At 33.2% G+C, this 25538-nt stretch overlaps 1 protein-coding gene across 1 annotated transcript in view; it reads right to left on the bottom strand.

The window, feature by feature from the left end:
• Positions 1 to 201: 201 nt before the first annotated feature.
• Positions 202 to 25538, bottom strand: part of LOC143232577 (uncharacterized) — a 61130-nt gene continuing 35793 nt past the window's right edge. The window contains exons 3-4 of the mRNA XM_076468180.1: positions 13940 to 14331; positions 202 to 310 (exon numbers count right to left, since the gene is read on the bottom strand). Coding sequence (XP_076324295.1) covers positions 202 to 310; positions 13940 to 14331 — 501 coding nt within the window. The remainder of the gene's footprint in view (positions 311 to 13939; positions 14332 to 25538) is intronic.

The following is a 25538-nucleotide window of genomic DNA, read 5'->3' as shown; positions in this document are numbered from 1 at the left end:
ATTTTGTCATTATATTTGTTTTGGTAAGGTTTTGTTGTGATAGGTGAAATGCCAAATTACACATCTTTCAACAAGTGTCTGCTAAAATCATTCGCTGTTTTAATAAATTGTTCATGATGTCCATAGAACCTGTCTGATTATACATGTTACACATATAGATGTTTAATATAACACACATTTCTCAGTTTGACATAATTAAGTTTATTTGTATTCCGTCTTAATAATAATAAGCTTATTTGTTACAAAAAATACGCAAACATTTTGGGCAAGACTGTAGTTTTTGTTTTCTTGTAAGGGCACGAAGGTGGATCTGGAACAAGAGAACATAAACTGTGAGTTAAACTCGTCATCATTCTGATGGTTATTAAATTCCTGTATTAGTTTACACGTGTTGAGCTTTATCTTATGTGAAAACGCACCTTGAAGCGGATGAGAGTAGAATCTGGCTCAAAGTACAAAGGCTTGAGTTTGAACACAAAAGCGTTTAACAGGTCTCGTAAGGCAGTGGTGTCTCTACCGAATGAAGAATCTACTACACGAGGTTTCATTCAATATATATGCTAATAACCGTTTAACTTGGCGGTCTTTCCAAGAGAGTTTACATTAAGGATAAGCAATATAACGACTGAAAAGCAGCAATTCAACATAAAAATACGATAAGTTTTGAAATATTTTATCTTACATTCTACTTATTTATATAAGTTAGTCCTACGAACTAGTACTACTGTTCTGAGTTCTCTCGAAGCACGTGAGTGAAGAAACTTTATGTATTAAACCTTTGCAAAATTTCCCTATTTTAGTTATGCAGGTTTTATAGTATTTAATATTAGATAACACAGGCCTACGATGGTTTTATTGAATGAGCATTTTGAATGAGGCTTGCCCTATTTAAACCTCAGACATTTAGTTTGATGTGCTCCTGACTGTTGAAGTGAGAGTGAGCACCATGGTGAAAGCAAAAGAGCTGTCTGAGGCCTTCAGAAAGAAAATTGTAGCAGCTTATGAGTCTAGTAAGGGATTTAAAAAGATCCCAAAAGATTTTGAAATCAGCCATTCCACTGTCCGGAAAATAGTCAACATGGGGAGGGCTTTCAAAACAACTGCCAACATGCCCAGGTCTGGTCGTCCAAGCAAGTTCACCCCGAAAGCAGACCACAAGATACTAAGAAAGGTCTCCAAACACCCTAACATGTCATCACCGGACCTACAGCAGGCTCTGGCTACTGTTGATGTGAAAGTGCATGCCCCTGCAATCAGAAAGAGACTGCACAATTTTAACTTGTATGGGAGGTGTGCAAGGAGAAAACCTTTGCTCTCTAAGAGAAACATCAAGGCCAGACTGAAGTTTGCCAGAGAGAATGTAGACAAAGACCAGGAATTCTGTAATAATGTTCTTTGGACAGATGAGTCCAAAAGTGAATTATTTGGACACCAAAACAGAGGACATGTTTGCCGTAAACCAAATACAGCATTCCAGGAAAATAACCTCATACCAACTGTGAAGCATGGAGATGGAAGTGTCATGGTTTGCTGCAGCAGGACCTGGACAGCTCACAATCATAGAATCCACCATGAATTCTACCGTGTATCAGAGGGTGCTTTAGGATCATGTGAGACCATCTGTAAGAAAAGTAAAGCTGAAGCGAACCTGGACCCTGCAACACGACAGTGACCCAAAACATACCTTTAAATCCACCAAGGGCTGGCTGAAAACTAAGAAATGGAGAGTTCTGGAATGGCCGAGTCAAAGCCCAGATCTTAATCCCATTGAGATGCTGTGGGGTGATTTGAAACGGGCTGTACATACAAGAAACCCCTCAAACATTTCACAGCTGAAAGAAGTCTGCATTGAGGAGTGTGGCAAACTTTCTTCAGACCGATGTCAGAGACTGGTAGATGGCTACAAGAAGCGTCTCACTGCAGTTATTTCACCCAAAGGGTTAACATTAGCTATTAGGGCGTAGGGTATCCTAATTTTTCTTCAGTTAGAATGTGCATTTTTGTAGAATTACAGTTACAGAAGATCTTGAAAAGTCTTTTCTTCAGTTTTAGTTGTTTAGTTATATTTCTATAATCTCTCAGTATTGTTGAAATTAAGATTAAATATCTATATATCCAAAAATGTTATAAAAATATACAGGCTTTCATAGGGTGTCCTAACTTTTTCACAAGACTGTAGATTAATTTAATTTAACAGAACGAGAATATTTAGTCTTTTTTAACCACTTCTTTGTATGTATGTTTTATGTGTGAATGAACGTTTGAATGCATATAAATATTCAAGATTAACATGTGTATGAAGTTATAATTTCAGACTTACATTCACGTTTACACTTTTGACTTGGAAAGTTAACAGATATTCATGATGTACCACTAGATGTTGTTGTTATTATTATTTTATATAGTTTTTAGCTAAACACCTGGCGGATTCTTGGGATAGGCATGGCCAAGTGGTTAGGGCACTCGACTCTTAATCTGTGGCTTTTGGGTTCGAATCTCTGTCTCACCAAACATGCTTGCTCCTTTAGCTGTAAGTTAGCCTCACTATTCGTTGGTGACAGAGTACACTGATAGTTGGTGGTGAGTGATGATAACTAGCTGCTTTGCACTGATAACGTAGGGACGACCAGTGCAGATAGCCCTCGAGTGACCTGCACGAAACTCAAACTACAAAATTCTAATATAATACCTTCTTATTAGACATCAGACTACATAAATTAGTACTAAATATGTTCCAGTAAAAATTAAGTCTCCGGTCTGATGGAAGGCGACAAATGCCTTCATAAAGTTTTATAGAGTAGATGGATGAACTTAAAATTCAACAAAAAAGGAATGAAACAAGTACGAGTGATTCACAGAGACTTATTCTGCCCCATAAAAACAACTTTCATTTTTTAAATTGATACTTTATGAACATGAAAGTATTGTAGTTTTCATGAAATAGACATTTGGTTGACTATATTTGTTCGTCTTTATAAGAAATAATACACTTCCTGTAAATACGATGCTTCAATTATTTGAGGCCAACTTTTAATAGAGGTAAGAATTCAATGTCTTCTTTCTTTGAGACCTAAATACACAGTTTTTGAACTTGCTAATATTATTGTTTTACTTATTAAGAATTAAATTCATTATTCAACCAACATGGTGTTGGTATTTCGCTCTTGAAATAAATACTTCAACATTTTGTTTGTTTCAACCAAAGCCACACCATGATTTATCTTCGCTCTTTGCATCGTGGAGAACCAAATCCCGGACTTGAGTGTTGTAAGTCCGTAAACTTATAGTTGACACATCAGTGTACATATATCAAGAGAAGAAATTGTATTGGAAAGCATTCTTTGTTCACTGATTGTTCAAATAGTTTGAGAACGTGACTTAGAACACACAATTAATCTAAAATTAATATATTAAGGACACTGAGTTAGAATGGAGTAATATATAAGATAATAACCAGCCAGATGAACGTAATTAATTAAGCATATAATTTGTTATGACTTATGTGTTTCTATTACTGGGTTAAGAAATATCGATTTCAAGAGAAAGGGCGTTAGCTTTAGACCTCAGACGAACAAATTTCTTCAAATGCATATATGTGTGAATTAAACTGGCTGTTCAGATTTAAGAATGTAGGCGTAAATCTATATAATTATGGATATTAAGAATAATTAGCTCATACATGAATTCAGTATTTTATGGAATAATGAGCTGCAGTGTTTCTTAAGCTTTCTCGTTCAACACCACTGTGTCGGAACAAAAGAAGCCATTACCGATCCTATTATACTCACTTTTGTATGCTACCTCAAAAACCTCAATAGAATTAATGGAAAGAATGGTGCTGATTTAGAAGTGACTTGCATTCTGGATAAGTCCGCAGAGCACACTTTGAAAAATACTGCTCATTTGGTATTGTAATTAAAAAGGAAGGAAGAGTTATTGGAACTCGTTTCAGCCAACTGGATTTTATATATTTTCTAGGTTTATACTGATCAATTTTTTGGAGTAGTTTTAAATTACTGGACGCTGTAGAAAGAAGTGAAAATCTGAATAGTTTAGTTCCATTTGTTAACTTGTGTGCTTGAAAACGAAAGAAATAATTGAACTTTCAAGTTTTTTTAAACTTATTCTTTAGGTAACAAAGTAGCATCAGAATGCTTGATATTCTGTTTCCGTTCAAATACTGGAACATTGTAGAACATTGTAATAAGAAGTGAATTTTAAATGATTTTTCCAAACCGACTCACCAAAGTTTTTTCCTGCAGTTTTACTGTTTCCATAATTTACAAAAAATTCATCATGTTATAGTCTCAAAAATATTTGTACATGGAAATAATTTGTAAACAAATTAAATTAGACAAGAAGAACAACCCACCTGTGCAAAACAAGAAATATGAATGACCAGTTGAAGCCTCGCGATATTCGCAACCTGGCAGGATGAGTTGATAACAGTTAAAGTTAACTGAAATTATCTCTCATTCAATCTCTTAAAATAAGAGTTAGTCACTTAACTTGAGTCTTAATTTTCCTTTGATTTGGGTTCATAATTCCCCTAAGCCTTTCACTAGCATGATAACCGTTAATATATTGTGCGATTTGATTGGACTATTTTTTATGGCCTGACGCTTGACAAAGCCGGCATTGCTTTAGGCACTTGGGTATAAAGTATCATACCATATATTTTTTTTATTACGGTAGAACATATCGTTGACTGACCTAACCGTTTCTGCAACTCACTTTGTTTTTTTAATTCATTACTTTTGTAAAAACCAGGCCATTTAATCTAGTAATTAAACATTGATGAGAGGCGCATGAAGAAAAAATAAAAACATGACAGGTGTAATTTAACTTCTGTATCCAACATGACTGCTATCTCTCTCTCTTCGACTATACCGTGGCGTTCATGCTCTTTACGTGACAGGTCGTGCGCCACGTGCACCGACCGATTTGATAAATAAGGTTTTCTGTTTGTCAGAAGAAAGCAATAACTCTCTCTGTCTCGCATGCCCGCTGCCCAGGATCTGAAAGAAAGATATAACTTGATATGCAAGCATAATATTCACCACGCCCCACTAGTCTGAATTTATACTTCAGCTTGTCTACAGCCGTTCTGGTTGTTCTTGGTGACAAAAATGGTCGAAGTCATGTAGAAAACATCATGAAGATAATTTCATAGTCATGTCATGTTAAAACTGTTCATGGTCTCGACTCAGTATATAACAGATGCACATATTAAGCGTTACTACAGTAGAACACAGCCTCGTTTAATTCAACATACTAAACTCCAGTTTTTTTTTAGTTAATATAATAAAAGACAGTTAGTTTTCACCTACCGTACTAAACCTCAACGTGTATTTATCTACTGTAATACAACACAGCTTCATTTCATTTACCATGGTAAAACACGGTTCCGTTTCATTCACCAAGGTAGAACACAACTCCGTTTCAGTCATTGTATTAAAGACTTACTTTATGAATTAGAACACTGACCAAGTGATGCTATATGAAAAAAAATCTGAGTTAGACTGTGGTAAATGATACTATTTCGCTGTAGTGAATTACCCGCAGCTGTGTTTTACCATGTTGAATGAAAAAAAGCTGAATTTTATTAGCAGGTACTAATTTTGTTTAGAGGGAACAAAACAATAAAAAATGTTCTGGACTAATCAGGAATCAAACTATATTCCAATGTTATGTAGAACGTTATGTAGAACTGAAAATCAGTAAATGTTATCAACTTTTATTAAAATTAAGTAACTTACTATATTTTCTAAAAGTAACTAAGTTAAAGAAAACAAGAAGTATGTCGTCATATGGTGGAAACGTTTTCTTGATGTCTAACATTAATTGTATATATAACATAAAAGGTAGAACTCATCGGTTTGTTTTGTAATACGCGCAAAGCTACACAAGGGCTAACTGCGCTAGCCGGCCCTAATTTAGCAGTGTAAGAGTAAAAAGAAGGCAGCTAGTCATTACCACCCGCCGCCAGCTCTTGAACTACTCTTTTAGCAACGAATAGTGGGATTGACCGTTGCATTAAAATGTTTCAACGGCCAACAGGGCGAGCATGTTTAGTGTGACGGATATTTGAACCAGCCACCCTCGGATTACGAGTCGAGTTCCTTAATCTTGTGGTCATGCCGGATAGGACCCATCAGAATAAACGGACAATATGTAGTGCATTGTTAACTTTAACAAATAAGTAAACTTTGAGAAGAAAATAAAAGTTCGCCTTTAAGGCTCCTATTTAATAAGCACTAAGCAAAACTTTAACTATTGCACAGATTTTGTTTTAAAACTTAACACTATCCATTGATGGATATTTGGTTGAACCGTCAATGTCCTTGAAACAAGAAGGGGTTTACATGCCACTATATAATAGGTTTTGCTCATTTTGTATTTCAAGTGGTATCACAAAATGTTCCAAAGCGATTATGGACTGGTTACTACAGACATCAATGCCAATGTAATTCTTTCTCCTCCGCGAGTTCCAGATTGGCCGAAGCAAAGTTTGTTATCTATATAAATAACACACTTATCTTTGTCTGTCCGAATTTTTCCCGCAAGTTCTTCCATCAAATTCTACAAATCTCATATTGTTAGAAGGGCCTTTATTCGAGAAATCCGGATTATAGATATTAACATTTCAGTTCAATATCACTTTACCTGTTTTGTGCTTAGTGAAACCTCTAATGCAAAGAGTAGGCTACATGATGGAATAATTCACCATTATACCTCAGCTTATCTACTGCTATTAAACTGACCGTTTAGGTTTAAGAATGTAGATGTAAACCACTAGATTTATTGATGCAGTTATTCAATGTTACTACATTAGAACACATCCTCGTTTAATGCACCATACTAAACTACAGCTCTTTTATTTACCATAATAAAGTACAGTGAAGATCGTATAGTACTGTTTTATTCACCAATGAAATAACTTCAGGCTATTTCATAGTTTTCTATAATGGTTTGGTAATAAGTTCTATTTTAAACAAATCTTGACGACACTTTCTGTATGTATTAGTTTTTATTATTGGAAAGTGTTTCATATATACAACATTTAACCCGTGTGTAATTTATTTAAAAATCACATTACACCAGATGAAATTGCTATGGGTTTTCTCGAATTATTTAGGTCTAAAATACATATGCGCACTTAAATTCGAAACTATATTTTTATAACTTTATGAACATGCATTCAGACGTTTCTGTATAATCAGTGAAGTTTGCTCTCATTACAACTTTAAATTTACTTTACTTTGCAAGAATTTATCTTCGGTTGCTTTCATAGGCTACTTAAACATCTTTTAAATGATACTTTTGTACGGGGTTTATTCTTTGTTTTGGTCAAACCAAATCGACACTGAACACTCATAAATGTTTCGTACACTGTATACTATTATAAATACCATTACTGTATTTTATTGTTTATTTTACGTACAGTGTTATTAAACAAAGTTACCTCTACTTGAGTTTGATTGTGAGAATCCGTAGAATGTTTTTCAAGTCAGCCAGGATTTATCGATCTAACCCACAAAGCTTGCAGAAAGCATAGTTTAAATGGTAATTGAAAATGACCAAATAAGGAAAATCGAAGTGAAAGGCATGGAAATTACAGAAAATATTAGTATTAGAGTGATTTTATTTAGGATTATGCAACAATTTTTTCTATATCTGTGAACACATAGATTTTCAATCACCAAAATTAATTAGCTAAAATATAGCAACATATATATGCTTTTAATTTTGAAGGAACCTTTCAAAACTCTCTCTATATTTGTTTTTTTTTTTGCAAAGATTTCACTGTCTGCTTATCAGTATCTTTGTACGATGTTCTCATTGTTTTCTTCAGATATTGCACATTTTTAAGACTTTGTAAATAACCTTTCACATTTCAAATCACTTTTAGTGATATCTTGCGTATTTTTCAAACATCCAAATCGTACTATGTGTTATAATATTTAAAATTGAAACACTAAAGAAACATATTAGGAATGTATCTAATCGCGATAATTTTTCATAACACCCTCTATATATGATGATACTTCATTCCATTTTGTATAAACGGTAATCCATTCACTCTATTTCCAATAAATTTTATGACGTTTTCTGAGTATATTAATCTTTAGGGGTCCCTCTTTGTGTGTCAGTTCTTCAAGAAGCTTTCTGTTTGTGTTAATCCTTCAGGTGTTTCTCTTTGTGTGTTAAATTTTCATAATGTTTCTGTTTGTGTTAATCTTTATATGTTTCTCTTAATGTGGTGACTCTTCATGACCCATTCTGAATATGTTAATCCTTCAATAATGCATCTTTATGTGGTAATACTTATACATAAGAAAACAGCCGCCTTTTTAAAACCTTGAACTACTGATAACAGGCCGGTAAGCAACATGTTAAGGGGTTGACTGTCACTTTTACAGCACACCCACAACTTAAAATGCGAGGAATATTTTGTTGTATCACATGATTACAAATCGGTTCGCTAGTTCTGACATCCAGAGCTCTACCAATAGTACCAAAGCGTGGCCGCGTTGTTCTGACCAGGCTTATTATGAAATATTAACTAGAATTAGCTAGAAACGTTAAGTTATTTCATAATTTTCTTTAATATTTCAATAGTAATTTTATGTATAATAAATACAACGTAGCTAGTTTGTATTGTTTTAATACAAATCCCACTTTGTCACAATTATTTCAATAAAAAATGATATATAGTTCAGTGAATATAAATACTTGAATGAAACATGATCTTCTAAACAAAATATGTTATTTCAAGTTTGTGAAACTTAGAGAGATTCTAATAAGTGATTAGTAATGAGCAGTTTTAGTTAAATAAATAAGTTTCAAATAAATTGAGTCATATAAAACTTTCATATAAAATCATTTCTGAATTTGACTGAGTATTATTTTTATTTTGACTAAATTTAAAACACACAAATTCAGTGAATGGTCTACTTCCTTTAAAATTAAAGACTGAATCACAAAATTACAATAATCATAAGATATTCAGTCTTACATTATATGTAAGAGATTTTATTCTTAAGATTTGATCATTTTCCCACAATTTTCAAAACAATATCTCATCAAAATATTTTTATCAGTTATGAAGATCGGTGTAGGAATTGGTAGGAGTTAGAAGAAGCGAAAAAGCGGTCGACTGATGGTTAGTCCTCTATGAATTAGGAAACTACAGCACTAAGCGGTTGGAGATTTGTTGGAAGGATCGGCCACCTTTCTTGTTAAGTCGCTGTGGAGGTTACGGACTTATAGGTGATATAATATCATTTACGAAAAACAGTTGTGCAAGGCTGAACAAAAAGAGCCCAGTTTACGTGATTTTGAGAAAGAAGTATAAAAGTTAGGCGTTTAACAGAAGAAAAAGGAGACCGAGAGATGTGAGAGCGAAAGGATAAACCCGAGAAATGCGAGGAAGTGAATAAAACACTGCTAGTAAGAAACAAAGTCTAATTTTCTTATGTTCTATAGATTGACTAATAACCAAAATTTTGTTACAAATCAATTCCTGACAGAAGTAAGTACAGCCTCGATAAAGCTGAACGAAAGCAAAGCACGAGGAAATCACGTTCGAAACAAAATCGACCCATAAGTCAGAAGCGGACTACAAGAATATAGACTATTGTTTCATCTTTGGTAACTGAACTATTCTGTATTTAAATCACATTTTTTTCATAACTACGTACATTTCAAGGAATCCTTTCGTACTGCAACATAACAAGAATATAAAAATGTTTTTTTTTCCTTTTACCATAATGTCTTATCTTTGAAACTATGTATTCTATTTTGTTTGTGGTTCTCATCTTGTATTATACATATAGTAAACAACACTTCAGCCTGAATACACTGTTGATAATTAAAAAAAATACTTTATATTTTAATAATTGCAATATAAGAAATTCTAATATTTTCATAATCGCTTCGAGTATAAAGTTACCAGAATATTTATTTTTCATTGTTTTCCTTAAAATCTGTAATTATTACACCAGTAATTTTTATCGTTTTTTCCCACAGAGTCGTTTATTAATATAAAGTTCTATTATTCTCCATTTTCTCGATTTTGCACGAGAGTATATTTTCTAAGTGTGTTATCAGTAGGTTGTTCTAAATGTATTATCAGCATGCTAACCTAGGCGTGATATTTAAAGGTTGTTCTGGTTGTTACACCAACGAGTTATTTTGAATTGTACGTGAAATTTACAATTAATATTACTGACAGGTTAGTTATCTTACGTGAACTATTTGTTAGTCGTTCTGTGTGCGTCGTATATAAATTATGCTACATTTGTAACATGACCGCTGATTCTGTTGTTATATCCGGAAGTTTCTGTTGCTGTTGACTATAAAATATTTTATGTATCTTACCAACATGCGTTATCTGTAGATTGTTATTTGCATCTTACCAGTATGCTTGTGTGTATATATTAACAGTAGATCACTCTACATATCTTACCAGTATGCTTGTGTGTGTGTATTAACAGAAGATTACTCTACATATCTTACCAGTATGCTTGTGTGTGTGTATTAACAGAAGATTACTCTATATATCTTACCAGTATGCTTGTGTGTGTGTGTATTAACAGAAGATTACTCTATATATCTTACCAGTATGCTTGTGTGTGTGTATTAACAGAAGATTACTCTATATATCTTACCAGTATGCTTGTGTGTGTGTATTAACAGAAGATTACTCTATATATCTTACCAGTATGCTTGTGTGTGTGTATTAACAGAAGATTACTCTATATATCTTACCAGTATGCTTGTGTGTGTGTATTAACAGAAGATTACTCTACGTAAATTACTAGTATGTTTGTGTATTAACAGAAGATTACTCTACGTAAATTACTAGTATGTTTGTGTATTAACAGAAGATCACTCTACGTATCTTACCAATATGTCTGTTTGTGTATTAACTGTAGATTATTTTATATTTCTCACCAGCATGCTGTCTGCATGCATTATCTAAATATTATCATATGTATCCTAACAGTATGCTGATTTGTGTGTTTTATCTGTAGATTTCTACTACGTATATTACCAACATACTGTTCGGCATACCTTACCAGTATGCTGTTGCATGTGTGTGTGCGTTATCTGTAGATTATTCTGTGTATTTTACTAACAAGGTGTTGAGTATGTACTATCTTCAGATTGTTCTATGTTTATCTTGTTATTACGGGTATGTTTTGGAAATTATCAGTAAGCTGTTCTATCGTATTAAAACATTAATGTTTGTGTATATGATTTTTAATCACTTTCAAAATGGTGTTTCTCTTGTGTAGAGAAATCTAAAGTTATTTGTTTCATGTTAAAATAACAATATTTCACTTTATTCTTCAGGTGAAAAGAGAACATAGCAACGTAATCTTTTAAAGATAAAACAATTAGTGCAGAGAAGACCTTAATCCCAGTGGAACAGCGGCATGTCTGAAAACTTATACTGCTATAAACCAGGTGTCGATACCCATGGAGAAACGAGTAGCTTTGTGCTTAATAACAAACAAGAATACTGCAGAAGATAATAAAATATTGAAACAAGTGAAATTCAAGTTAATTAATTAAAAAAAAAAGATTTATGTAAAATAAATGAAAGAAGCAAAGACGCATAAAATATTCTACAAATAAAGAAAATCTGCTGGTTTAAATTGATTTTTGTTTCTAAATCATATCTTACTATTCCATAAAGAAATTTATATGCAAAAACGGCTCGTTTGGGTTGAGAAAATATTTTACATAGAAGAGCGAACTCTTCTATATTCTATATGTAAAATATTTTCTCAACCCAAACGAGCCGTTTTTGCATATAAATTTCTCAACAAGTGGGTTTCTCGACATCACTGATTATTATTCCATAAAGAGTTTTGAAACATTCTCTTCTGCTATACTGGGGCGATAACATTGAGCGCCATCTATCTAGTGTACAGTAATGTATTTAATGGGCAGTTTATTGTATGATTAAGTTGTAGCTTGCAGTATCATTTGATTTTGTTTTTCTAAAGTTCACACTCTATTATACATCTTACTCTCAACAGAAGCTAATCTGAAATGTACAAAAATATAAAAGAGGACCAGAAAATAATTTTTGCAATCATTTGACTATTCTTCTTTCTCTGAGCACACAGTAAACCAACGGTAACGGACTATTTGTAACCATGACAACATTTCTTTCGAAAAAGGTAAATCTTAGGACAGCATCTGTTCGTTTTTCGAACAGTTTCGGTACGTGATTGTCAAACGAATAGTGCAACTTGTGTTCTCTTTGTTTTCGAAAAAAGGTTTTTTTTCCATTTTCTATTGCTGACTCTTTTCCTGTATTTTTCCTATTATACTTTGGCGGCTAGGAGCTAACATGTAGGAGAAGAATTTCAATGATCTTGGGTCAAGGAGAGCACTTAGAATTCTTGAAAGAGTTTTCAGTTCAATCAAATAATATATATATATATATTTTACTAATGGGCTTTAATGTTAAAATTTGAGGTAAGCGAAAGACTCAACATAAAACCTATAGCCAATGATATTTCTCCTGAAAAAAAGAATCACCTCTGTGTAAGCATGTATATTCAGTTTTGAAAGTTACATATGGTAAATATAACTTAGATATGGAGTTTAAAGGTAAGGGAGACATTATTTGGAAACAGTAACCAACAAACAGCACCATCTCCACGTGAAAAGAAAAATAAAATACTTCGTTAACTACAATTCTAATATTGTGACTTTGGAGAAACACGTGCAAAAATAACGATTTCAAATTTATTCGTTATTATCTCAGTTCTTTATCTTTAAAAACCTCACACCTCAACTTAAAGAACAGAGTGTCTATCCTGTTCTCTGTCAAGTCTGCGAAAACGTTTATATTGGTGAAACGGGCATCAGGCTCGATGTACACAGAAAGGATGTTAAAAAGGGTCAAACAAATAACACTGTTTTTTCTACAGATAAAATAATTTGGTCATAAAGTAAACTGATAATTAGTAAAGCTAATACATAAAACTACAACTCATGTTGAAAGAAGAGTTCTGAAAAGGTATTTAATCCAAAGGTTACTAAACTTCAATCTGATGTTCACTTTAAGTTCAACCGTATTCTGACGTCGCATGCTGTTCAAGGAGTTAAAAACTCCATGATAAAATAAACAGCGTAAATGTTTCTCCCACAAACAAACGTTAGACTGAAGAGAACATGTGAAATGCCGAAACTAGTATCCATTTAAATTCGAGATTACTCCATTAGTGTAGACTCAAATTTTATTGTAAATTGCCTTACGCAGTATTATGTTTTTTACCTGTTGTTATAACTGAGCAAATTCAGTCAAAGAAAGGTTGTTAACTCAAACTTTATTGTAAGTTACTTTTAACTATATTATGTATTTACCTGTTGTTATAACTGAGCATTTTTAGCAAGGAATGGTTTTATTTCGGTAAGATGCATTTAATATGGAGAACAACAATACAAGGTATTTTATTTTCTACAAAGATAGGTAAGTATTAGCAGAAATAAATTAATCTATTTTCTTAATCATTAAATATTATGTTGTTTGGAAAAATATAAACATCGTAGTTAATAGGAGTTATAATTCAAAATGATAGAAATGAATGTAATAAAGTAGGAATGAGTGCGATTTATCATTGTTGGATTTAACTGGTAGATTGAGAATTATGTTTTCTTTACGTAACTATATATACGACTTCCCGATTTTATGAAAGACAAAATCATTTTTGCAGTGACCAAACTTTTCAAATCGTATAATTTTTTATCATAATTCAGCTATCCTAAATCAAAACTCGATTTTATTATTATAACCCCCTTAAAAAGTTTAAATTAAGAATAATAAAATAAATTTATTTAAAAACAGAGAAATCAGGGACCTTTCCAATTATTATACAGAACTCATCCACAAGATCTGAGAACCAAATCTTACCTTGCAAAAAAAGAGGCAGCAGCAGAAGGCTGGATAAAGTTCGCCTTTCCCCGGCAGGGGGAGCTGTAAGAACTCCCTTGAATGGCAGAACGTTGAGAGTTTCCAGAAAGAGAGAGAGAGTGGGGTACAGAGCAGCTAACTGGGATTCCAAAGTAACTCAGTCTTTTAGGACTTTGTAGTTTGTTTACACCGGTGGGTAAGTTGACCTCAGCCTCGTTCTCATGTCTTTTTAACGGAATTCGCGATCTACGCTCCAGAGTGGATGTTTCTTGCGGCTCCATCTGTGGTGGACCACTACTTCCGAAAGTTAGGCTACGATCGAGACTAATATGTGAAGCATCCGCCTGTGTTGTCTTGATAACTTCAGGGGAGGTGACGTCCTTTAAAAAACCCTTAAAAACATAATTACCATTAGAAACATGTAAATTAAAAACAGTCGTTAAACTTTATAATAAAATATGACATTTGACAATCATACTGAGTCTTCTTTGTCGCTTTATTTTTTATAAACATATTCGTGTTAAAAAGTTTTATAGTCTAAGCAACTAATGCTGTAAAATAATGACACGATTTAGAAGAAACTTATTTAATAAGCTATTTGAATGCACAGTACAGTTGTTTTTCATATTTTAAGATTTTTTGTGACAATTAGGTGAGATATTTGTCTTTCAGTAACAGTTTTAAAGCTGACTCGTGTAGGAAAAAACAATAATTTTGTTAATTTTAACAGAAAGTAAGTATAACACAGGAGGAGTTCTGATAATTCAGTGCATTATCCATCTTTTCTTTTATTATTAAATAATCTACAACAGTTGTGTGAGCATTAATGGAGACAAAAATGTCAATATCAGTGTTCATCTCAGTGATTTGCTCCTAGAGGGAAACTGTTACTTTACTTAAATTACTATTATTTTGTGGGTAATAAGAGTTATTCCCATGAAACTGTACTGATGTTGTGAGACTGAACACTTTTAGTTATATCTTCATTTGTCATGTGATTAGAGGTTAAATCTAGCAGAAGGTGTGCCTAGGTAAGTCCTACTTTTTCAGGACTTCTCTTACTAGCAGGTAGTTAAATACCTACTTAAATTACAGCTTCATAAAAAAAGCTGGAACATAAATTGTTATATGAATTATTTGACAGTTTTATTTGGTGATATTTTATATTGATTGAAAAAGTATTTAGTACGTTTCCAGGTCATCGTTGAAAATGATGTTTTATAGTTTTTATTCAAAGACTTGTGTATTAGGTTGTTATAAGGATATAGTGCACTTACATTTAAAGCTATTCAATGTCGTTACTTAGAAACTCCAAACTAAAATTTTTGTGTGCACCAGGTTCAGAGTTTCAGAAAAATTATTATATATTATTTTATGAATGCATGGCATTTTCCATAAATATTATAACTGTTAGTGAAATGTTTATAATTTTTAGTATGCAGCTGTTTATAAAATGACAAATTTTATGCACTTGTTCTAAGGTAGGTCGTCCCACACTGTGTCTTTACTTTAGGTTTATTATATCAACACTCACTACACTTAAAGGGTTTCTGGTATACACTACCTCCTTCACGGCACTTTGTACTTCCGTCACTAAAATCGTAATGGGCAGACAGTAATCGAATTATTCTACATGGATAAATGCATTTTCGTTTTTATGACTCTTCATTTCGAGAAATCAACTGTGACTTGTTACACTGACTTTTATATAGGATACAGAGCAATCAACAATGGCGAAGAAATAACAAATGTCACACACTACAAGTTTGTTACAGTCATAGAACAGCAACATTTGTGAGAGGATATCAAATATAATACATACCACAGGATTATAAAATATCATAAATCGACTATTATGATGGATAGGTAGTTACACATCTAAAAATAACCCTAAAATAAACATTTTTGAAGAGATATCAAATGTGATTCACGTAGAAGATTTGTAAAATTACAAAATTCACTTTTTGGAGGGAACACACCCTTAAAGCAAAGAAATAAAAATAATTTTGAATTAGAAGTCAGTGTTACAATTTCTTCTCTCCATTTCCTTTTAAAAACAGATAATATACTTTGTATAAAAAGTGTATTTATAGCTTTTAAAATTGGTAACCCACTTTTCTGAGGGAACACACTGAGATTTTTCTTAGCTTAAGATAAGTCGTTTCAAAATAATGGTTTATCTTAACAATTAGTTATTAGATCTCATCGTGAATTTCTGTCTTTAATTATTAGAAAACTTGCTTAACATTTGCAGGTTATGTTAATGAAAATAGTTTACTATGACTTATAATCAAATTATAATAAAATATATTCTTTAAAGAAATGTTTCGTGCAACTGTTCTTTGTAAAGCCTACAACTGAATGAGTTACGACATTACTTGATTTTTTCTGCCAGGGGCGGGTGTGGTCCAGTGGTTACCGTGTTTTAAGTGTGAATACATTGATTTACGGTTCGTGGCCCGTTTCTTTGGAGCTTTAAATATGAGTTTTCGTAATTAGCATTTTTCGTTGTAGTCTATGAATTCGAATGTCGGGACGAGAATGAACAAATAGCACTTTGTGTTGTGTTACATGAAATTTTGGAAAGCTAATGCAACTTATTCTCGACGTAGTTGTCAATATTGCAACTGCATTAATAATGTCTTGTTGTTCTCCACAGGGAAAATGTTTAATATTTGATTTTAATGAAGAGGTATCTGATATAAGTTGCACGTTTATAAGGATCAAATCAATCAATGCTTCTAGCAATGCAAATCCGCAGACAGACTGCTGTGGAGCATTTTAGAAAGGAATATTAAATATAATACATTACCTCTTTGGTTAAATATATACTCCATTTAAAATGAAACGTATAAAAATCATCCAACTTTTCAGTCCCTAGGTTCTGCACCCATAACCATAAGATGATGCGCGAAAAATTACAAAGAAATCAGGGAACTGTACACATTAGAAATATATTTTATTTTGATTAACATACCAGTTTCAATGAAAACCTCTTGTGTTAAAACTGGAGGGCGAATAAAGAATTTTAACATTGTCCTGATTTATGTTGCTATCTGTCAAAGAAACATCCCCCCGCAATGGCAGAGTCAAAATTATTTTATTTTTGAATAGTTTCTTTACGTTTAGAAAGAATAGTTTTTAATTAATCTCTCGTTTCACGACTATAGGATGTGTTACAATTATCTTATAGCTTTCACACTTTTAACATGATAAAATACTTCTGATTTATCTAGTGTTCACTGAACATCTGTAAGTTTGTATGGCTGAATCGTAAAGAGCTGCAAAATTGATTTTTGACTCCTGCTGTGTTAATGTAAATTTTTAAATGTTACGTACAATAATGTACGTATTATTGAGGTTATTTTAGTAGGATGTGGTTGTTTGTTTACTTGGAAATCAGCACAAGGCTGCACAATGAGCTGTCTGTGCTCTGCTCACAACGGGTATCGAAACCCGTTTTTTAGCGGTGGGAGTCCGCAGATATACCGCTATATCACTTAGGAGGAGATCTTTGTAGGAACCTCAATGTTTTATTAAGCAAAAGCTTTAAAACTTGAATAACTATTTTAAGTCTTTCGGTCGTTGATCGGAGTTGCTACACCAGGCTGTTACATGATTAACATCAGGTTCTTATGAGAACTTGGGCGATGTGAATCGAAACTTAATATTTGTCTGCATATGTAGACTATACGATAGACATTTATGACAAGAGCGTGGTGAACGTCTAAAAGAAGGTTCGAGGGAAGATAAATAACTATGCCCATGCAATGCAATACATACTTTCGTTTAAAGATGAATTGGACAAATAGGTTTCGTGAATTTTTGGAGTAACACAGATCATCAACGTCCCCATCAATTATAATATTATTAAAACAACGTCATAAACATTTAAATTAGAAATTCCATTGCATTAAATGACGAATTCCTGATAAAAACATAAAAGCTAACGGTAGTGCTGTGAATATTTAGGGAAATTGTATTTCTGTGGTTAAAACGGTCGCTTCGAGCAATTTATGTTTTTTTTTTAAACTAACATATGTCTCAAGGTTGTTAAGAATCGATTTTTATGATGAAATGACGCTGTTGTTACATACGTCTGAAACGAATAAGAAGTCATGAAAATAAATATTTTTATGAAGAGAAGTAAAATACTATGTCGTTAATTTGTAAACATAAAAAAATAAATACAACTTTATGAAGGGGTATAGAATGTGATATACATCTAATTTTGATAACAATCAGAAATGTGTGATGAATATCAGATATAAGTATCAGATGGTTGCAAAAACCACAAAAATAAAAGGTAACCAAAGAGTTACGTAATAAGCTCGGCATAGCCAAGTGGTTAAGGCGCTCGACTCGTAATCTAAGGGGGTTCGAATCCCCGTAACACTAAACATACTCGCCCTTTCAGTGATGGGGGCTTTATAGTTAATCATAGTCACAGTTAATCCCACTATTCGTTGAAGTAGCCCAAGAATTGGCGGTGGGTGGTGATAATTAGTTTCCTTCCCTCTAGTCTTACACTACCAAATTGGTGCTAGATAACGCTTGTGTATTTTTGCGCGAGATTCAAAAACAAACAAACAGTTACATGATATTCTATCGGTATTCTCTGGAACTGTGTACCAGTTCTTTTTTTTTTTTTGTATTAGGCCTGGCATGGCTGGGTAGGTTAAGGCATTCGACTCGTAATCTGAGGGTCGCGGGTGCGAATCCCGGTCGCACCAAACATTCTCGCACTTTCAGCCTTGAGGACGTTATAATGTGACTGTCAATCCCACTATTCGGTGGTAAAAGAGTAGCCCAAGAGTTGACGGTAGGTGATGGTGATAACTAGCTGCCTTCCCTCTAGTCTTACACTGTTAAATTAGGGACGGCTAGCGTAAACAGCCCTTGAGTAGCTTTGTGCGAAATTAAAAAAACAAACACATTTTTTTTTTGTATTTCCGTCAGTCTGTTGCGTTTCTTGGAAGTTTAATTTGAATAGTGCATGAAGAGCTATCGTTAACACTCATGCGACTGTGAGGCCAGGTCTTGACAAAGGTGACTGTTTCTACTTCTGCACATCTTACACGATTATACAAATCGTAAACATAAACTTCTTCTAAGGATACCAAATATGATGTATGCTGCAACTTTGAAAGAGTCACAATAATTAATTTATTTAAAAAAATGTATCAAAGGTAGGAACGATAGACGAATTACATAAAATTAGAAGTAAAAAAAAATAAATCACTTGTTTTGTTCATGTTCAAAATATAAGTTTATTTTCCTATTTGTATAAAGATGTTTTTGCTCTAGGAACAACTAATGATGTAAAACAAATGATAAAACTCTTCTGATCATTTTTTTATTACGCAAATAATCTGATTCTGGATACCTCTGTGCAGACAGTAATTCTCAGTGACGTTTCTAGGGTTTCTTATTTGGTGACAGAATAGGGCAAGAAAGAGCATATAAAAAAGGGTCATTTTTACTGAATACAAAGGAAATAGGTTTCTGTCCTTTTATGGTATTTTTTAATTACACACAAAAAAATTAAATTACGGTAGGTTCTCTATTCACAGCTTCACATAAGTCTCATGATGTAAACTCACCTCCAGGTCTTAACTCATTGAAGAAACTACTATTTATTAAATTTGCATGGTATGATTAATCCCCCTCGTCCGGAAAAAATAACACTTTCATATCAGTGGGGATCACAATGTAGGGGGAAGTTTAAAAGATTAGATCCTGATATTTTAAAAGGACGGGAGTAACTGGTGTAGAGTTCTGAAAATGGAGTCTGCTGATTCCCACTCAACTCCGATAAACCTGTCACTAGTATTTCTGAAGGTAATAAAACATTTTTTCGGATATGAAAAGGAAGCTTCTGTAAACAAACTGCTATGCAAAAATTTAGAGTACCCTAGACATATTTCGACCTTTTCTTTGTCTGGATACCATAGCTGTATGCAGAGTTTTATATAATTCTCCTTTTCGTCAAACTCAATATAGACTGGTTCAGTTACTTTAGAACACAGTTGATAAGACAGTTATTTTTCTTTACTCTGCTATTACAGTACAACCTGGAATAAGTTCACTTTAAAAATCGCCACCATTCGCTCTTTATGGTTAAACTCACAATCACTCTGTTTAGATTCAACTATTGTAATAAATTTCCGACATGTATTTATACCCCGACAGAAGTCTGAAACATTCCATACAGTACTACACATTATTACATAATGATATTCATTTAAAACAACGAAAAAAAACTCAGAAGATTCTAGTAACATGATACAATGATATAATGATCACAAGTTCATAACTATTGAGCTACATAACGTATGATTCGTAAATAGTTACGTAAATACATTTGATATTCGTGCTACAGAAACTATCTAAATGATAACACTCTCAATAAACGTAAATGGAAACAATAGTGTAATATATTTGTATATAAGTTTCACATGGTTTAGAACATAATTTTAAAACAAATAGACTATGCTGATGTTTGATTATTTTTGAAATTTACTACCAACAAGTCATAAGGTACTTATGTAAAATAATTTGGCCATAGGAACTTGATAGTTTCTTTAGTATCACTCAATGGAAAATCTTAGAAACATCAAAATTTGACTTTTCATTAAATTATTGAAGTAGATGTCGTTTAATTTCCAGTTATCGAGATTGAAAGTCGCTATCTTTACAGAGCTAAAATAAAAACGCCATCTTCACAGATCTACAGGAAGAACGCCATCTTTACAGAGTTACAGGAATAACGCCATCTTAACAGAGCTACAGGAAGAACGCCATCTTTACAGAGATACAGGAGAAACGCCATCTTTACACAGCTACAGGAAGAACGCCATCTTTACAGAGATACAGGAATAACGCCGTCTTTACACAGATACAGGAATAACGCCATCTTTACAGAGATACAGGAAAAACGCCATTTTTACATAGCTACTGGAAAAACATTATCTTTACATAGCTACTGGAAGAACACTATCTTTACAGAGCTACTGGAAGAACACTATCTTTACAGAGCTACATGAAGAACTGTGCTTATTGATCATACTATTCTTAGGCTCAAAACACATGGTGGAATGATTTCTTGGACAATGTATTTTACATCGTTCCTCGAAAAATTGAGTGTAGCCATAAACATATCTTCAATAAACGATGCGAAACAATGAAGTTAAGTTGTACATTTGAGAAATTTTATATTTACTCTTATTAAATGATATCTGTTCTTCTCTCATATTTTACCTTTATTGAATGCTTTTTTGTTCTTATCTTATACTTACCCTCATTAAATGATATTTGCTCGTCTTTATATTTTTCCCTAATTATATGATATTTGTGGTCCTCTATTATATTTACCCTCATTAAATGATATCTGCTCGTCTTTTATATTTTTCCCTAATTAAATGATATATGTGGTCCTCTATTATATTTACCCTCATTAAATGATATATGTGCTCCTCTATTATATTTACCCTCATTAAATGATATATATGGTCTTCTATTTTATTTACCATCATTAAATTATATCTGTTTGTCTCTTATATTTTACCCTCATTAAATTATATTTGTTCTTTTTAAGTATGCTTAACAGATGGAACATCATCTTTGATAAGATAACATAACTGATATGTTTAGAAATAGAAAAATAGAAGACTTTGTTTCTTATAACTAGTCTTTATGTTAGTTAAGAACTTGTAGGTATTATCCGTACAGGTTATTTCATCCTTGAGAACTTTAAAACTTTACCCCCTCCAGATTTTGTATGAAACAATTATCATCTTGTATATTTGGTGATAATGCAGTTTTCACAACATGTGATGTTCCCTAAAAGCTTTGCTAAGATTTATAATCTTCCGAACATCGAGTAAGAGGTTAAAAAGTAGATTAGTTCGATAAAATTAAAATAGAAATCATAAAAAGTAAAGCCAAGTAGTTTATACTCAAAGCGACATTTAAGATTAATATCTGATGTAAAGAAATTCAAAATACAACGACAATGTAACCACAAGAAGAGAGAATTATACCATTACGTATAATATATCTAACCTACATAAAGGCTAGCGTGTGTCACATCACATCACGTCACGCTTGGTTTCTCGAAATTGGGGAGTTATAAAAGATAAAATGCATTTATCCTGATAGAATAGGTCGGTTACTGTCTGTCTATTATGATTTTAGTGACTGAGGTGCAAGGGGGTCGTGAGGTTTGTGTGTGTGTCTTGAAACCCTATAAGTGTAGTAAGTGTTGGTATATTATGCCTAAAGTAAAGACATAGTGTGGAATCATTTAGGCTACAGCCAAGTGCATTATATTTATCAACAAAATAAAAATATTGATTCAATTTTAACTAAAATCGTTTCTGAATTAAGCTATTTTCTGTTATATCACAAAAGATTTTACTGAAAACAAACCTGTTGAAAGGTCACATCAAGGGAATCTAAATTAAGAAATCAACAAATATTTTCCAGTTCTGTTGTCTGTGCATCTTATGTTAAACTTTCAGTAATATATATATATATATATAATCGTTGGTGATATCTCACTATTCTATAAGAATACGGAAATCCATGGTACTAATATTTTAAGATCTATAAAAGCAAACATCTATAAATCAACATTATAATTGGAAATGCAGGATAGGTTCAAAGATATGTGTGTAAAAAATGATGGACTGAGTCGGTAGCTAACTGAATTATTCTATACAGCCGAACTCGTTTGGTTTATTCTCTTCGCACATCTGAAATTCAGGCTCACGCAGCGTGCATATTACAATATTATCTTTTTATATCCAAACCATGGCTGATGGCTCAACACACGTTACCGCAAGCGTCAGACGGTGCTCTAAGCTTTCTTTAGGTCCTTTTGCTAGTGGAGGGAAGATGTGTGGTTGGGCATAATAAAATAGACTAAACATCGTGCATTACGAGGCTCATATATATCCACTTTATATGCCATCTAACAAAGCACCAACATGCACAAAATAATGAAAGAACGTGTCTCAATACAATAGGAAAAAAGAAGAAATAGAGAATAGTATTTTATAACGAAAATAACTAAAAAAAGTTACCAACAGTCTACATATAGCAATCTTTAACATACTAAATAACTCGTATAAAGAACATTCGTGCAACACTCTACACAGCGACTTAAGGACAAGTGCATCTCCTGAACTTAAGTCATATCAGCTTAACCCTCAGTTTAGATATATAGTTTCGTATCGCATAACCTGTTTTGCTTTAAACTTGGACCTATGTTCATCTCTGTCTAGTATTATATAAAATATTAATTCTGAAATTAGTCAAATTTCATCAGAATATAATTAAAATAGGATAATTAAACGGTGAATATGGACATTTAATTTGTTATTTTTTTCTATGCTTATCTTTAGTTAACCCATTTCTTTTATGCTTCGAAACTTAAAGTAAATTTTATCAAATATCCCAAATACACTTTGTTAATATAAAAATCTAGAATTAATTTACTTCTGTAGTCGAATAACTAAAAAAAAATATCAACAGATAAAGAGAGTCTCTAAAACAAAGCCAGTCGTTCCTTGCTAAGATTGTTTTTTGAAGTTCACGAAAAGCTACAACGAGGGCTATCTGCGCTGGCCGTCCCTAATTTAACAGTGTAAGACTAGAGAGAAGGCAGTTAGTCATCACCACCCCCCGCCAACTCTTAGGCTACTCTTTTACCAAGGAATTGTGAGATTGATCGTAACGTCATAACGCCCCCACGGCTGAAAGAGCGAGCATGTTTGATGCGATGGGGATTCGAACCCGCAATTCTCGGATTACGAGTCGAGTGCCTTAACCACCTGTGCATGCCGGGGCTCCTTAATAACATGTAACCTATCCATAAAAACATTCATTTTATTTATTAATTAATTACCAAAACTGACCTTGTTCGTTATATAATCATAAAAATCGAATAACAATCTATAAAGTACTGAACTTCACTCATCTTCTGTTCAGTTTTAATGAAATTCCTCCAAAATATTTTAAATACAATCGTCCATTGAACAAAAGTCGACAAACAATAAACGGGGAACACAGCTTTTTACTTGACCTTTTCCTTGATATGAGTGACATAATATTATAAATTGATGTAAAAGTGTTCGATTAAAGTCTTGCCTATTGTGTTTTTATATAATATTACATTTCAAAAGTTGATATAGACAATCTAAAACTACAATATGAATTTAACAAATCGTATTTAAGGTAGTATATCTCCACTCATTTTCCATCTTATTATTAAACTACCAAGTTACTCTAATGTCATCACACTCCAGAGTATTAAAAGTTGGAGAAAAACATAATTACTAATGCCTTCAAAATTATGTTACTAAGTTTTGGGTAAATGTTAACAAAGGCTAATCGAGTTTTGATAAAATATATTCAGTAAAGTTTGCTCAAGTTATGTGATTAGTAGATATTATTTCAAAATATTTACCAAGTTTGAAATCAATACATCTTAACCGTATACACAGAAACATACACACACCAATATGTACATGCTTTTAGGATATCGCTATCTGTAGTTAGTCTCACGACTTTTAGACAACAAATATGTAGAAAAATTTTAGTTTTCTGTTGTTGGTTTTTGCAGTGAGTTCAGACTGCTTCATCAGTATCATCTTCTAATTTAATAGTAGGCCCGGCATGGCCAAGCGTGTTAAGGCGTGCGACGCGTAATCTGAGGGTCGCGGGTTCGCATCCCCGTCGGGCCAAACATGCTCGCCCTTTCGGCCGTGGGGGCGTTATAATGTGACGGTCAATCCCACGGTTGGTAAAAGAGTAGCCCAAGAGTTGGCGGTAGGTGGTGATGACTAGCTGCCTTCCCTCTAGTCTTACACTGCAAAATTAGGGACGGCTAGCACAGATAGCCCTCGAGTAGCTTTGTGCAAAATTCAAAAACAAACTAAAAAAAGAAACTTCTCTTAAGTGTAAGCATAGCCAGACTGTCGCACGTGTCTTTCAAGAAAAAGAAATTATTCATTCCATTGCGAGCCATAAGTTCTCTGTATTTACTCATTCTTTCGAATTAGGAATGTGAGGTATTGCTTAGAGCAATAATGAATACAGTAAAGTATTGCCGAAAAATAACTTCATGAGGATAATGTGTCTGGTACAGGTGGTGAGGATAGCTTCGGCGCGAAAATATTAATCAAACAAAGCAGTTAGGTACACGTTTTTTTTTTTTTAATTTCGCGCAAAGCTACCTACACGAGGGCTATTTGTGCTAGCCATCCCTAATTTAGCACTGTAAGGCTAGAGGGAAGGCAGCTAATCATCGCCATCCACTGCCAACTTTTGGGCTACTCTTTTTCTAACAAATGGTGGGATTGACCGTCACATTGTAACGTCCCCACGGCTGAAAGGGCAAGCATGTTTGGTGCAAGTGGATTCGAACCCGTGATCCTCAGATTACGAGTGAAGCGCCTTAACCACCTGACCATGCCGGGTCTAGACACGCCAATTCGCCACCTTAAGTGAAAAAAAATATTACAAATTTGTGAGAAATGGAAATTTTAGAGAGCATTAAAAATATTTATATGAAATTTTCAGGCAGAGGTTTAAT

This window comes from Tachypleus tridentatus, chromosome 1 (genome assembly GCF_004210375.1).
Source record: "Tachypleus tridentatus isolate NWPU-2018 chromosome 1, ASM421037v1, whole genome shotgun sequence".
In the NCBI taxonomy this organism is placed as follows: domain Eukaryota; kingdom Metazoa; phylum Arthropoda; class Merostomata; order Xiphosura; family Limulidae; genus Tachypleus; species Tachypleus tridentatus.
The sequence above is the reverse complement of the archived record's forward strand: the minus strand, read 5'-3'. Positions and strand labels throughout refer to the sequence as shown.